General features: G+C 33.6%; 1 protein-coding gene and 1 non-coding gene across 6 annotated transcripts in view; one reads left to right on the top strand and one right to left on the bottom strand.

Annotated features, from left to right (window-relative positions):
- Positions 1-2,412: 2,412 nt before the first annotated feature.
- Positions 2,413-16,535, bottom strand: part of Slc35a3 (solute carrier family 35 member A3) — a 43,898-nt gene continuing 29,775 nt past the window's right edge. For 4 of the 5 annotated variants that reach the window (XM_015502602.2, XM_048814605.1, XM_048814607.1 and 1 more), the window contains 4 exons: positions 13,997-14,168; positions 10,235-10,353; positions 7,810-7,943; positions 2,413-6,602 (listed from right to left, as the gene is read on the bottom strand). In XM_015502602.2, coding sequence (XP_015358088.1) covers positions 6,512-6,602; positions 7,810-7,943; positions 10,235-10,353; positions 13,997-14,168 — 516 coding nt within the window. In that variant the 3' untranslated portion in view covers positions 2,413-6,511. The remainder of the gene's footprint in view (positions 6,603-7,809; positions 7,944-10,234; positions 10,354-13,996; positions 14,169-16,535) is intronic. The other variant, XM_048814606.1, reaches the window with a different exon arrangement.
- Positions 14,411-14,482, top strand: Trnaa-ggc. Its single transcript has one exon. It is a non-coding gene; the product is annotated as a tRNA-Ala (tRNA).

The raw sequence follows: 16,535 nt of genomic DNA, 5'->3' as shown, positions 1-16,535 counted from the left end.
GCAGGCTCAGTTCCGGGAGCCGGAATTCGGCTGCTTATTGCTTGGTGTATGCTCTGATAGGGGCAGGGTCCAAGAAGCAGCCTCCGCAGGCTCCGCAGCCCTGGGCCAGGGCGGTTCTGGGACGGTTCCGGGAGCCAGAACTCAGCCGCCCCGCGCTCGGTGTTCTCTCCGATAAGATCAGGTTCTAAGAAGCACCCAGGCACTGAACCCTAGCAATCTGTCTGCAAGCCGCAGGCGAATTGCAGCCTGAAATTACCTGATCTATGGCTGAATGAGCTGCGGTCAGTCGAAAACAGGGGAGGTGACGTCAGTTTACCAACATGGTGGCTGCTGGCCTCTTCTGTGGTCTGACCGGTGTGGAGAACCGAGATGGACCGCTTCCTTCCCCCGTCTCGAACCCAGAATTCAGCCCTGAGTACGCTGCTTGCGCGGCTGGCAGAAACTGCAGCGCTGTAACCCTGCGTCTCTATCCCAGCACGCGCTGCAGACTCTAGCCGTGGGGCGATTTGCTGAATAAGCAGTGTTACCCTCCGTGCGACAAACCTCTCGCGTTTGAGTCCCCGTAGCCGATCCTCGTGCGATGGAAATCCTTCCTCCAGGTTCCGGAGCACCCCACTATTGCTGGAAATTCCTAAGAAGATACCCTTTAGCCGTCCTGACTTGTTATACTCCCACACAGTGAAGCAGCACACGGGGGCAATGCACTCCCCTCGCCGCCATCTTCCTTCTCCCCGGGCCTGATTATACATTTTTAATATTTATATTTTAGTAGTTGGACACAATACTTTTATTTTATTTATTTATTTTTATGTGGTGCCGAGGATAGAACCCAGTGCCTCACACATGCTAGGCAAGCACTCTACCACTGAGCCACAAACCCCAGCCCCTGATTATACATATTTTTCCAACCCTAGAAATGTTTAGAAACATTTCACAAAATTTCTAAAATTATAAGTAGCAGTGCATACATTAAGACTCTATAAACAAGAATTGTTACTGCTTATCATCCCCATCAATTCAGGGGCATTTTATTTACAGATGATCAGTCACTGTGTAGTAAAGAATTTGGCCTCAACAAAATTCTGGCCCAAGTTTTTGGGAGGTCCCAGTTATAGGAATGTCTTTATTATTCATATTGGGCTCCTCACACCACGACTGACAGTTTATATTAAAAACATGACCTATGGTGAGCCCTTGGAGCCTGATGTCAGAAAGATCTCCAGGGTGAGGTTAGGGCTGTAGAGAATTTATTCATATAGACAAAAGAATCAACCATACTGACTAAATAAAAATCTGGACAGCTCAGCTGGGGTGAGCTTCCTTTTGCATACTGTCACACATAGTGGCCAGAAGTAGATAATGTTGTCCATGACTCTACAGGGAGAGGACACTGGAAGTTCCAAGTTTGAACTCCTCCTAGACTTTGCCTTATGTGTCTCTCCCTTTGTCTGGTTGTAATTTATATTTCCTTTCCCTGTAATAGATGTGAGTGTGGGTATAATAGCTTTGTTAGTTTTTTCTAGCAAATCATCAAACCAGTGGATGGATTTGGGAAACCCTGAATTTGCAATCACCTAGACATAGTCTCCAACTTTAGAAAAATCTCAAATCTTTGGTAATTGAAGGCAATTTGGGTTTTCCTTGATATTTTCTAGAGTATGTAATCTTAGTGTCCTGCCTTGAAGGAATTATCTTTGTAAGAACAGTAAGAAAGACTAGCTGGTTACTATCTGACTCTGTTGAAAGGCAGTAGTATTGATGATTCTGAGATATGTTTGCATAGCACTTAGATTTGAGATTTTGATATATTTTGAACAAAAGAAGCATTCTAATAAAAAATAACATTAAAGATTTTCAGTTAGTGCTATTCATGAGCAGTTACCAAAGTATCTTTTTAAATGTTGATATTCTTATTTTAGTGATCTTTTTATGTGTATAATTATTTATTTATGAATTATACACAATGCTACTGCCATTGGCTAATATCTCAAAATAACAATAAATACTTAGGACAAGGCTTATTCTGAACCATAGTGAATGTGAATACATAGTTCAAGTAGTCCTCTCGGTAATTTCAAAATGTTTTGGTTGGCTTCTTTTCGGGTCTGACTAGCTCATTGTTGATTTTTAACCTGGTAACCTGGCTCAAGAAAAGTTCCATGTCAGGAATAAGAAAAGTATCAACCTGGCTTTTTCTTGTTGTCATTCTGCTTCCATTTATCAGCATTACTTTCAATCACAGTTCCCTGTCATGAATCTTTTTAAGCTACCTACCCATTTTTGATAGTTTACAACTTTCTTCCAACTTCATAAACTCATTATTGACAAAATCATGAACATTTTTAGAATAACTGTCAAATTTGAAATCATAGGTAATGGCATTTCAAGATCGTTTGTGATTAATTTTATAAATACTGTTTAAATTGACATTTTTATTGAGTTTTCCATCAAGTCCTCATTATAAGGCATTTCCTGACATTTATGTTCTTTTCATTTATGTCAATATTTCTTATAAACTTAGCAAGAAATAAAAATTTTCCTAACATGCTCATGAGTTAATTCTTCTTCATTATCTGGACTATTTTTTAGTGATCTTTTAAAGCATTTGTGTAAAGTTATTTCAGTACTAGAGATGGAAATAAAATTCTATATGTTGCTTATTACATTTAATCTCTATGCTTTCAACTGATAGTCACAAAAGAAGCAATTATATTCAAATTGTGGAGAAAGTAAGTACCAAATTACTTAATTAACCTTAAGGCTAGCAAAGACATTTTATTTACAAAAAAATAATTTTAGGCAGATGTATTCTAACTAGTTTAAATAAAACCCATTCTTTTATGTTAGAGCATAGGATAGAAAAAAGGAAGGGCAATCACATGTGATAAAAAGTCAACTAGAAAAGTAAACATCAGCAGTTCATTTCTGATTTATATGATGAGACTAATTCATAGGTTCAGCCACAGACAGAGATGAATAAGGAAATATAGGAAAATCTAGAGTTATTTATGAAAATAATCTATTTCAACAATCTATTAAATAGATAATAATGGATACCAATCAATGACAAGAGAAATTTTCCAATTAAAAATCATTTAACAAAAGATCAATTTACATATTCCTTTTAACTTTTGTCCATAAAAATTTAAATATACAAATCACATCCCCAAGTCCAAAAGAATCTTTCTAAACAAATAAAATATAGGCATTGAAAAATTCAGGATACAAACCATTTAAAAATATTTTTTAAATTTACAGTAAATTAAATCTTATAAGAAATGAGACAACAAAATGACAGTTATATACAACTGTTAAGTTCCCAAAAGCTGAATGATGATGATACAATGGTACCACAATTTATCTAAATGAGAACTGTTAACTATGCTTTTTATAGTTATATCTATTTCAGTTTTATTAGACAATGGGTTTAAAGAGCAAATGCTGAAATAACCAAAAGCAGAATTATAGTTATTCTTGGAAAATTCTAATTTTGCCTATGTGTCTAAAGTTGCAAATTACAGAAATATTCTTCAGAAAAGTCAGGTATTTGGTAAGGCAAGGCACATAGGACCAGATTTTGATAAAGGTGCTTTTTCCTTGGCCCTGTAATTAAATTATCCTGGAAATTCTTAAGATTACTTTCAATAGAGCATAAACAACTGATGTAAAGTGTATACCCATAGTAATTAAATATTTTCTGTGCATGTTTAAATAAAATAAGGAATGCTAAATCCTTAAAAAAAACTAAGTTGAATGACTATACAATGACATTTAAAGGCCAATGATTTGATATGTAAGAACAGTCATTATTACACTAAATGCACAGAGCAGAATGTCAATTAGTTTCCTTTTAGAGTCCATGTTATAAGAATCTAGTTTAAATAGCAAACTGCCTTTCTTTTCTATGAAATTTGGTGACATTAGATGTAAATATTTAAGTACTATATATTCTACCGTAAAAGTAGCTTAGGACTTCTCTAAAATCACTTATTAAAGAATTGGTAATACTGCTATATTGAAACCCCTACCTGTTGCATTTTAAACTTTAATTCACAATAACTACATTCTTAATTTTTAGTTTAATTATCAACTGGCACTTTTCTCCCAAGAAGTAATACATTCTTACATGGAACAACTTAGATGAGAGACAACAAATACACTTTTTTAAAAAGTACAGAAATTTAAATTATCCAGGTGTCATCTTTATAAAAGCTTAATACAATAAGGACCTCTGAAGGTCATTAAAACACAAAACAAATACATAAAATAGCATTATCTGTATATATGACATGATCTAGGACCCAAATCCATCTTCTTCAATATGATTGCTTCCTTTGAATTAAAAATTAAAAACTACATAGCTCCATAACATTTTCAAACCTATTAGAAAAGCAAAGTATAAATTATGGCTAATGAAAGTTTGCTTTAAAAATATACTTTAGACTATTTTCCATTTTCACAATTCCTAATTACATTTTATAATCTTTGTTGGAAATCTCCAAAAATATATTATTATGGACACCTGAAAATGTTATTAAACATACCTATATTATCTAATAATTTACTTGTGTAATTGCTTAAGTGTTAGAATAGGGGCAGACTAAACTAAGTTAACAAAAAATTGTTGAATGCACAATGCATTAATACATAATTGCCCAAACAACACTGTAAACTGAACATATATTTTTATTTTCAGTCTTAAAATCTGTGTGTTTGCAAGATTTAGATTTCTCTTAGTAGTAATAGGATATAAGTCTGAATGTTGTTGCAGTCTTAAAACAAAATGTGGTTATCAAACAAAATACTCTAAAAGATGGTCACTGCAGTCCAAATTAGATCACTGCATTAGCAAGGTAGCACAGCCAGTCCAAATTATCCAAGAGTATCCAATGGTTTGGAATAACATTATTCTCCAGCCAAATTCTATTTAACAAAATCCACTAGAACTATATAAAAATATTCTTTTACAGTTTTTATATCAGAACAGACTTTTAAAAATATATACAGTATAAATGAAAAAATAAAGCAAAATACTTCTTATACTTAATAGATAATCTGCATATAGTCAATAATTAAATTAAACCTATATCACTTATAGAATGTATTTTTGCCCACCAATTCATCTTACTGTTTCTAATATATTCTCTCTCCTTTGAACCAGTTTATTAAATAACATATAAATTCACATCCTCAACTCCAGTGTTGAATAGGGAAGAAAACCCTTTATTTTAAAAGCAAAATGGTGACTCCTTCCCAGCAGCTTTCATGGAACATAGAAAGGGAACTCTGAATTCAACTACATCTCCCAGTCATGTGATCACAGTACTCCTGGGGAAAATGGGCTTATGAGAAGTCTAAAACATTTCTTCTGACCAGTCTTGAATTTAAAGTTCTGGCGCCATCTAAAATAGTGTAATATGGCAACAGGAATGTCTCCAAGAAAAGTCATTTTGGTCTTGGTCCACTGATACCTATACAACTAATATTTTTGGTTGTTGTTTTTGTCAACAGTTGTTGATTAAAGGAAATTTCTACAGATAAGTAAAATATTAATTTAAAATCTTTCTATTTGTATACAGTATAACTTGATAGTTCAAAATTCTCCAAATGGAGCTATTAGACAATAATTATTTTAAATTATTAAATCGGTATTTAATTCCTTTAAATTACATTTAAAATTTTCAGTAACAACACAAAAATTTAATTTAAAGTAATATTAAGAATTTATCTGATTTACAGAAAAGATAGTCAATTAAGAGATCAAGGGTAAAACTCCATTAGAGTAAAGTCTAGCACAGGAACAACTGGATTGCTTTCAGCTGTCTCAAAGCACTAAAAAAAATCTTAGGATGTATATGGAGAAATAGATGTTTCTTTACACTACATTTAAATATGAATTTTATTTTCTGACAAATCAGACTGAGAATATTACTTTATCAAATTTTTGTAAGTGAACAAATAATATTTGGCAATCCTTTGTTTAGTAATCTTTATACAAATATAAAAATCTCAGATATGTGAAAAATTTTTTTCAAATATTTCTATTTTTCACAGCTTTAATAGGTAATTATAATTTTCAAACTTCAACTATTCCATGTGATTTGATATTTCTGTACAGAAAGAATAAGGTAAAAAACATCTAATAAGAGTAAGTAGATCTAATTTGCAAAAATTGATATTTGTGTGCTCTTGCAAAGAGTGCATAGGACATTTCTGCAGCAATCAAAAAGGTAAACTCTTTAAAATTAGATTTCAAGTTTCCTCCAATATTCTCTCTAATTTTAAACCCTGGAAATACTTTAAAGTTTTGATTTCTAGGCATAATGTGTTTTGCTACATATACAGTACAAACATTTTATCTTTAAGCCTGTATATTTTCAAACCACCTGAACAATATGATCAGATTCAGCATGATGATATCTTCACAGAATCAGTAGAAGTCCTCTGTGCAAGATTAACGTTGAGATTCCTAGTGCACCATCATGAGAAACCAGTTAAACAAAGTTTATGACTATGCTTTAATGGGATTTCCTGCAGGTTTGGGATCATAACCATATAAGAAAGTAGCTGCTATTACAAGGATGGCTCCAAGGAAAAAGACACTAAATGACAAGAAGGAAAAATGAAAAAAAGAAAATCAGATTATAAGCAAAACAAAATCTTTTTATATCTTTACCATAAACCCAATTATAATTTGGGAAGAAAATGTTGCCATAACATGGCTAACAAATACTGAGTACTTTCCATAAGGTATTTGGCTAAATGCTTTACATACGTTTATCTCACTTAGTTCTCAGAACAACCTATTAAGAAATCAGAGTACTATCTTCGTTTTTTACCTGAGGAAATAGGTTTTAAAAGTTTAAATAACTTGCCTGAAGTCCCCACAACCTTAAGCACAAGACAGGATTCAAGTCCAGATTTTTCTGACTCCTGAACCTGTACTCTCACCTCTTGCACAGTGTCTCCCAAAGCAAGATGTTTAGCTGTATTTTACCTAAATATGCATTTTGCACGCAATACATTCAATAATGTAAGGTCTCAATTCTTTAAATATTTGACCAGATAAAAGGAAAATTCATTTTTTATATTAAACCAAGGTAAGTTTTGCTTAAAATGCAAGGTAACAATAACCAAAATTCAGGCCTGATTTACAAAAATAAATTAGCTTAAATGCAGGAAGTTCTTAATTTTCTCTTTATTCTACTTATACATAGATATAATCTACCTTATTTTGGTAATGAACAAACTGGATGGAAACTAGACAATGAAACTTAACTTTTTATATGTACATTTTAAAAAAGTTTTTATATAAACTTGACTAGTGTTGCTTTTAAAGTTTCTATTAACAGTTCAAAGTCATTCTCCTGCTCTAAAAACAAAACTCTCCTGGTGTTGGCTACCAAAATTATGCATTAAAAATGTTATGAGCTAGACATGGTGGTAGGCAGGAGAGACCTGTCTCAAAATAAAATAAAAAGGGCTGGGTGGTAGCTCAGTGGTAGAACAGTTGCCTAGCATGTATGAAGCTCGGGGTTTGATCCCCAATACCACCAATATTTGACTTAGTTTATCACTTTATAACACACACACACACACACACACACACGTGTGTGTGTAAAAGTTTTTCAATGGAAGATTTCCTTTCAAGTAGTTTGAAATCTTCTTAAAAAATAGATTAATGGATTTTTAAATTATATTTCAATATTTTTTCAAAAGTTATAATAGGATAAAATATCAAATTACTTTAAGAATTCTTAATTTTATATATATTTTAAGGATTTACAGAAATAGAAAATAATAAATTACCTGGTTGGCACAAAATCTTGTAGCCAAAAATAGGATATCAGTGTTGATAATATTATGGATAAAGAGGTTGCAAATCCTTTTAAAATATTATCCGCATACTTAATAACAGCAGCTATTACAAGGCCTCCAAGTGCCTACAAAAGTTTTAAGAGATTATTTTTAAAAACAGAATTACTTTGCAGAGAATTTCATTATTCAATGAAGATTTAGGCTTTTGTCCTACGAATCGAATCCCATTATAGTAAACAATTTATAGTAAACATCTCATAAACAATACACTCACAGGTTTTGTTCACTAGTCTGCATATTTCAAAAGGTAACTCTTAGAGTAACTACCAAAATTATCTGAGTCTTACTGTAATAGAGTATGATCACATTATGAAAAGACATCTATCCTCACCTAATTATTAATTAAACATCATTTGTTTGGACAAATGTGGGAAGACAGGTCACTGTGAACAGTGTTATATTTTTATCTTTGAGTAAAAATGAAATAATTAAAAAGATTTTTTTCACTAACCTTTCAGCAACCTCCTAACTTTGCTTTCTTCTTCTAGGTTCTCTCCATCCTAATCTACCACTCACTGTCATCAGATTACTCTTGCTAAATTAGTTTTAATCATCTCTTTCTCTTCCTTTGTTTCCTCTCTCTCCTTACTCCCTCCCCTCCCAGCTTTCTTTCTGCTGTGCTGGAAATTGAATCCAGGGTCTCACACATGGTAGGTAAGTGCTCTACCATTAAGCCACCCACTAGCCTTGTGCTCTACCTGGGTTCGATTCTCAGCACCACATAAAAAAAAAATAAAGGCATTGTGTTGTGTCCATCTATTAAAAAAAAAAAAAAAAAAAAAAAATTCATGAAGAACTTTCTACCCAATCTCTCAAATTCCAGATGGGGCTATTTTTAAAATGAGGTTGTTGTGGGTGGGTGGTAGCTCAGTGTTACAGTGCTCACCTAGCAAATGCAAGGTCCTGGGTTCAATCACCAAGGAGATCCCCCAACCCAAAAAACGGAAAGAGAGTGATTTTACTGTATAGGTTGATCATCCCTAATCCAAAGTATTCCAAAATCCTAACTTCATTTGAGCACTGACATGATGCCACAAGCAGAAAATGCCACACCTGACCTCATGTAATGGGTAGTCATAATACAAGTACATTAAAAATATTATATGTTATGAGTAAAAGGTGTGTGTATGTTTGTGTATGTGCGTGCATGCATGCACATGTGCATGTGTGTGAGTCCATTCCCCAAAATGAAAAATCTGAAACACTTTTGATCTCAAGTATTTTGGATAAGGGATATGCAACCTGTACTTCATATCAGTTTCCAAATCTGGACTACTCACCTTAACAACTTTCCCTCCACCTTTAATGATAGTAGCTTTATTTAGAGAAAGTCACAAATTATTCCAATTGAGTTTACTACAAATTAATGTTTGAGTTCCATTATTTCTAGGCAACACTGTCATTCTTCTATGTATTCCTATGATCAGTCAGTTATACCAGATCTTTTTAATTTTGCTCATGTCTTGAGCCCCTAGTTAAGGGAAGATGACTTCCTTTTTTTGCTAGGATAAATTATATCACACATAAATTCTCTTGACTTACCCTAATTGCACTTCAAATTTTCTCTCATCGTGTCTCCTTTCTTTCAGTATCTTAAAAACAGAAATATCCTTCCTGCTGTCAAAACCAAACTATTCTCTGACATCTTCACTAGCCTTCCAGGACTTTTCTCCTTATAACTTCAAATACTTCTAGAAGAATAGAAGGCTCTAAGAGCAGTGACTTGTATCTTTATTTTTATGTCCTCCAGAGTAGAGTACTCAATAAGTTTTTTGTTTTTGTTTTTGTTTTTGTTTTTTGGTGGTGCTAGGGATTGAACCCAGGGCTTTGTTCATGTGAGGCAAGCTCTCTACCAACTGAGGTATATCCCAAGTCCTCAATAAGTATTTTTTGAAAACGAAATTAATTACTTGACTCTTGAATAAATTCAAATTAAATACAAACTGACCTAATTTGACAGGAATGTTTCAATATGTTAACTAAAAAATGAAGTTAAAAAACTAGAATGAAATATCTAGATCTGTTTCTTTGATCTTCAGGAGCTGACCACACACTTTCTGTACAATATGAGTTATAGAAAAATCAAAAGTTTTATTTGTCCTTAGCTTCAGCCGCTTTATTATTAAACTTGCATTTCATGATTAAACTTAAATACCACAGTGTTTACTCAGGACCCTTTTTAAAGTGAGTTTTTCATTAGAGCATTAAGACCAGTTCTATTTTTAACTTCCCTGAATAAATTAGACACAATGAAAGAACTAACAGGAGGGATCCCCCCCACCATCGTCTTCCCCGCCAATATCCATAGCAACTTTGATTCTCTTTAGCATTAAATAAAAGACTTTACATGCTTTACCTGAAGAACTACTACTATCCAGGTCAGTCGGTTATATCCCTGAAAAAAACCATTCTTTGATACCAATTCTCCATCATAAATGTAAACACCCATTAATCCAAATATGCTCCCAAAAAACCCTAAAAAAAAGAGAGAGAAGTCTGTATCATGTCATTTAGTTTTTCTGAAGAGAGAATGTTTCTGTTGATATCCCAAAAAGTTTTATAGTTACTTTATTTTTTTAAATGAAATTTGACTACTTTTAAATTTTTTACTTGGTTTATATAAACTTAACAAAGTAACACACAGTATTATATCATGACTACGACAAAGTCAAAGATGGGGAATATTAAAAAGAACAGAGATTATCAAATGAGTGCTAAAATAATATAACTGCAGAAATTATATGATTATATGGCTGCCCCATTCAAATATTTACAAAGTCTCCTGCTTTCAGTATATGTCATATCTTGTATCTTCCTTTTGCTATGTCTAAATTTTGATATCTTTACATAATACATGCATATATAAAAGCTTGCACATATAACAGCCTTTTTTCATGTTTTGAAAGTATAATAATTAATAACTAAAAAATGAGGGGTAAAAAATATTAGAATCTATATGTACTGCTGAAATCTCAATTTTGGGGAAAGTCAGCTCAGTGAAAATAGAAATTATACCTTATTCATTACAGAGTTCCTCACCTTAACAATAGAGCCTATCATATGACTACTGGATTTAAGCAATTTCCAGGATCACTGGTAGGCTATGGATGTCTATAGGAACCACCTCTATGGACAATCTTTGGAATATATGCAGTCAAAGAGGTAGCAGGGATATGATTTTTTTTTTTTTTGTAAAGCTAGAACTAGGCAGCTTTCCATAACAAAAGGAATTAAAGGGGATATGAAAAACTCTTTAAAATTTCATTTAATGCCAGCTTTCTCCTTAATTTTGAACATGAAATTAATGCTAGCATATAATTCCAAAAATTCCTGAAAGTAGCAAAATTTTAAAAATTTAATTTATAAAAGTAATACTTTTTAATTAACTAAAAACATATATAGTATATACTATAGTTTGGAGCTAAAATGTCCCCCAAAGGCCCAAGTGTTAAAGGCTTGGTCCCCAGCTTGCGGCATTACTGGGAAGTGATAGAACTTTCAAGAGGTGGGTCCTAGAGGATGGGCGAGGTAGTGTATGCCTGTAATCCCAATGGCTTGGGAGACTGAGGCAGGAGGATCACGAGTTCAAAGCCAGCCTCAGTAACTTAGCAAGGCCCTAAGCTACTCAAAATACCTGTCTCTAAATAAAATATAATAAAGGGCTGAGGATGTGGTTTGGTGGTTAAGTGCTGCTGGGTTCAATTCCTGGTATTAAAATAAAATAAAATAAAGAGGTGAGACCTACCAGGAGGTCTTAGGTCATTGGGATGCTGATCTCTTTAATATCTTGTTTTTTCTTGTCTATTTGCATATTTATATAAATAGATGACTTTAGTGCTTATTACATGGATATGCAAGACACTTTTTCCTAAATACTTCACATGTATTATCTCATTTAATACTCATAGCAGTATATGAGTGGGTACTGTAATTAGGTACACTTTTCTTTCTTGTTTTTTTCTTTTTTACAGTACTGGGGACTGAACCCTGGGTTTCCTGCCTGCTAGTCTTTTTTATCTTGAGACAGTCTAAGTTGTCCAGGCTGGCTTCACACTTGAGATCCTTCTGCTTCAGCCTCCCAAATAGCTGAAATTAAAGGCATGCACCACCACAGCCAGCAATTAGTTACTACATTTTATAGATGAAAGTGAATCACAGATATGTTAAAATAACTTCTGAAATGTCACAGAGTCAGTAAGTGATAAAATCAGGATTTGAGGAGTATGACTTTAAAACTAAGTGTTCTTAAGCACTCTGCTACAGATATACTTTTTCTGAAATGGTAAATTAAACTGATTACTGCTTTTAAATCTGTGAAACTATATTCTAAACAAACTGAACAAAAAGAAGCTAATTAAATTTTGCTTTAAAAATATTTACCCTGAAAGGGAAAAAATGATACATTTCTACACATTTTGCAGAGAAACATAAATAAATCCTATTTGATAACATAAAGATTCAGTTTTTTGTTACCACATTATTGGAAAACAGATGAAAGGATGACTAATCAAATTTGGGAAGTTTGACTTACAATATGGGCCATTAGGAGTATAAACAATTTGCTGTGTAGGAAACAGAAGAGGCCTATATGACTGCTGATGAAGAGAGAAATGGATATCTATTAAATTGATGTGGATTGGGGAAAAAAAACAGTGATTTCAAAAATAAGCCCCAAATTCTCAGGGACAAAAACTTAAAATAGAATGTGTTCACTTGCAAAGCAGCTGCTTCTCACATGGCAGTTTTCTAAGTAGCACTATCCAAAATGAATATAAGCCAATAATACTAATTTTTGGAATCCTTGTATGAGGATTTAATCATAATAATACTATAAGTAGTTTAAATCTTTGCTCAAAGGCAATCCATAGGGATTCTTTTTCTTTTAAGCTACTTACCTTCCGTTAGAAAAATGCTATATTATTTAAGAGCTAAAACATAACACTTTGAAATAAAAAAGCATGTTAATATTTAGAAAACCAAAAGTTCATCATTTCTAACTTCCTCCACTTAAGTATCTTTTTTTAATATTTATTTTTTAGTTGTAGTTAGACACAATACCTTTATTTTATTTATTTATTTTTATGTGATGCTGAGGATCGAACCCAGGGCCTCGCATATGCTAGGTGAGCACTCTACACTGAGCCACAACCTCAACCCCACTTAAGTATCTTAAATCCACCTTTTCAGGAGTAAAACAGTTATTTGCAACACTTGAAATGAAAGAAGTGAAAACTAAGGGTAAAGTTACTAATGCTACAAATGATAAGAACAGGAATAGATTATATGTTATGTTACAAACCTACAATTCCATATTCTTGAATAAAAGGCATTCATTTAAATACTTTTTTTTTTTGAGACAGGGTCTCACCACGTTGCTTAGGACCTCTGCTAATTTGCTAAGGCTAGCCTTAAACTTGCAATCCTGTCTCATCCTCTTGAGTCACTGGTATTATAGGCATGTGCCAACCACACCCAGCTTTAAAATACATTTCTTTAATTTTTAAAATTTTAAAAAAATATTCATTTTTTTTGTAGTTGTACACAATACCTTTATTTTATTTATTTATTTATATGTGGTGCTGAGGATTGAACCCAGAGCCTTGCACGTGTGAGGCGAGCGCTCTACCACTGAGCCATAACCCCAGCCCCTAAAATACATTTTTTCTAAAAGGAAAAACATTGCCAGATATTTGCATAAAAAGCATATTTTATGTAACTTATTTAAAAAGATGTACAGAAATTTGTAAATAAAACAATATAATAACTTTATTTTATTTTGGGGGGTACCAGGGATTGAACTCAGGGGTACTCAACCACTGAGCCACATCCCCAGGCCTATTTTGTATTTTATCTAGAGACAGGGTCTCACTGAGTTGCTTAGGGCCTCACAGTTGCTGAGCCTGGCTTTGAACTCATGATTCTCCTGTCTCAGCCTCCCAAGCCACTGGGATTACAGGTGTGTACCATTACACCCAACAAGATAATCACTTTTTAAAATACTAAAGGGGATGAAGGTATGGCTTAGTCATAGAGTATTTGCTAACATTCACAAGGCCTTGGGTTCAATCTCCAGCACCGCAAAGGGAAAAAAAAAAATTAGAAAAGACTTAAAACTTACCAAGCTGAATGTTTCTTATCCACACTGATTGTTTTGTTTCTTTTAAGATTTTCTCAAAATAAACTCCAGCAAAGCCACTTGAAAAACATGCTGTTAGAACTGCCATGAGGCCTACAAATTGAGAGCCAGCTGAAAGTTCCTTAGAATCAATCTCTTGAGAATCTGAGGGCCACTGAATAAAAACAAAATTGAAGTTTAATTCTTATAGTACTTTAATACTTTATAAAGTACATATTAAGAGCCCACTCTTAGAATCATTTGATTTTCCCCCCACATTAACAATATATCACTATTTCAAGTTATAATTTCAAAATAATACCCTAATGGAAAACAAGTATTTATATTTCATCTTTTATAGAGACCAACCTATTACTTTAAGATAATCTGTTAAAGTTTAATTTTTTTATGCTGGGGAGTGGTGTAGCTCAGTGGTAGAGCACTTGCCTGGCATGCACAAGACCCTGGGTTCAATCCCCAGCACCACTTATTAAAAAAAAAAATTAACCTGGGCACAGTGGTGCATACTTGTAATATCAGCTACTCAGTTGAGGCAGGAAGATTGAAAGTTCAAGGCCAACTAAGGCAATTTAGCAAGACCCAGCCTCAAATAAAAGGTAAACAAGATTGGGATGTAGCTCAGTAGTAGAGCACTGGGCTCAATCCCTAGTATTCTACACCTCCAAAAATCTTTAATTTTTTATAGACTACCTTGCAAATATAGGTAGATGAAAGTATAAGATTCCTACATGCCCTCTGTTACCAAAGCAAAAGCATAGATAACTGGAAAGAGATGTACTAAATCAAGTTTAATAACAGGAAGCTGTTGGGAGGGGAACCCCAAACACAGGGGAATATGGGCCATCAGAAAATGAAGGAAAACTTGGGTTTACTAGAAAGGAAATGTGTTTCAACACAGGAACTCCAATGTCATAAATCAGGTATGGTACTCTATGGCTTGGATGTTTCTGACCCCAACCTAACCATTTGACACCTTGTAACTATTGTTAAATTCTGTCTTACATCTATTTCTTCACTCCTCTGATTCTTCTATAACTTAACTTTTTTGCGGGGATGGGGATAATTTGTTCTTTTTAGATATACACGACAGTAGAGTGTATTTTGACATATTATACATATACAGAGAATAATTTATTCTAATTAGGATCCCATTTTTGTGGTTGTACATGATGTGGAGTTTCAGTGATCACGTATTCATGTATGAACATAGGAAAGTTATGTCCAATTCATTACTACTGTCTTTCTATTTCCACCCACCTACCTTCCCTTCATTCCCCTTTGTCTAATCCAATGTACTTCTATTCTTCCCTCCTATTCTTCCTGCCTTATTGTGTGTTAGCATTCACATATCAGACGAACATTCAGTCTTCAGTTTCATTTACTGGCAAATCCATAATTTCATTCTTCTTTATGGCTAATATTCCATTGTGTATGTCTACCACATTTTCTTTATCCATTCATCTGTTTAAGGGCTTCTATGCTGGTTCCATAACTTAGCTATTGTGAATTGAGCTGCTCTATAAACATTGATGTGGCTGCATCACTATAGTATGCTGATTTTAAGTACTTTGGAATATATACTGAGGAGTGGGATAATTAGATCAAATGGTGGTTCCATTCCAAGTTTTTTGAGTAATCTCCATACTGCTTCCCAGAGTGGTTGCACCAATTTGTAGTCCCACCAGCAATGTACGAGTGTACATTTTCCCCTACATCTTCATCAACATTTATTGTTACTTGTATTCTTGCTAATTGCCATTTTGACTGGAATAAGATGGAATCTCAGCGTAGTTTTAATTTGCATTTCTCAAATTGCTAGAGATGCTGAACATTTTTTCATATATTTGTTGACTGATGGTTATTTCTTCTGTGAAGTATCTGTTGAGTTCCTTTGCCCACTTATTCATTGGGTTTTTGTTGTTGTTGTTTTTGGTGTTAAGTTTTTTGAGTTCTTTGTGTATCCTGGAGATTAATCTGAGGTGCAGGTGGGAAAGATTTTCTCCCATTATGTAGGCTGTTTTCACATTCTCATTTCCTTTGCTGTGAAGCAGTTTTTTAGTGTGATATCTTCCCATTTATTGATTCTTGATCTCACTTCTTGCACTTTCAGAGTCTTGTTGAGGAAGTTGGTTCTTAAGCCAACATGATGGAGACAACATTTTCTTCCAGTAGGTACGGGGTTTCTGGTCTGATGCCTATATCCTAGATCCACTTTTGAGTTTTGTGCAGGGTGAGAGATAGGGGTTAAATTTCATTCTACCATATATAAATTTTCAGTTTCCCCAGCACCGTTTATTTTCTTGGCTACTAGAGATTTCTCAATATGTTATATAACTTGTAATAATAAAACTGTTCATCATCTTGCCTTCACTGCAGCACTGACAATATCGATTACTAATCCCTTTCCTCTTGAAACTGCCTGCTTTTTTTCTTGGTCCTCTCTTCCCAATCTTTATATCTACATTACTCAATAGACTTCCTGTGAGAATGGAAATGTTCTTATATCTTTTCTGTATATTAG

This window comes from Marmota marmota, unplaced genomic scaffold (genome assembly GCF_001458135.2).
Source record: "Marmota marmota marmota unplaced genomic scaffold, marMar, whole genome shotgun sequence".
NCBI lineage: Eukaryota > Metazoa > Chordata > Mammalia > Rodentia > Sciuridae > Marmota > Marmota marmota.
Note: the sequence above shows the minus strand (reverse complement) of the source record. Positions and strands in the feature narration are given on the sequence as shown.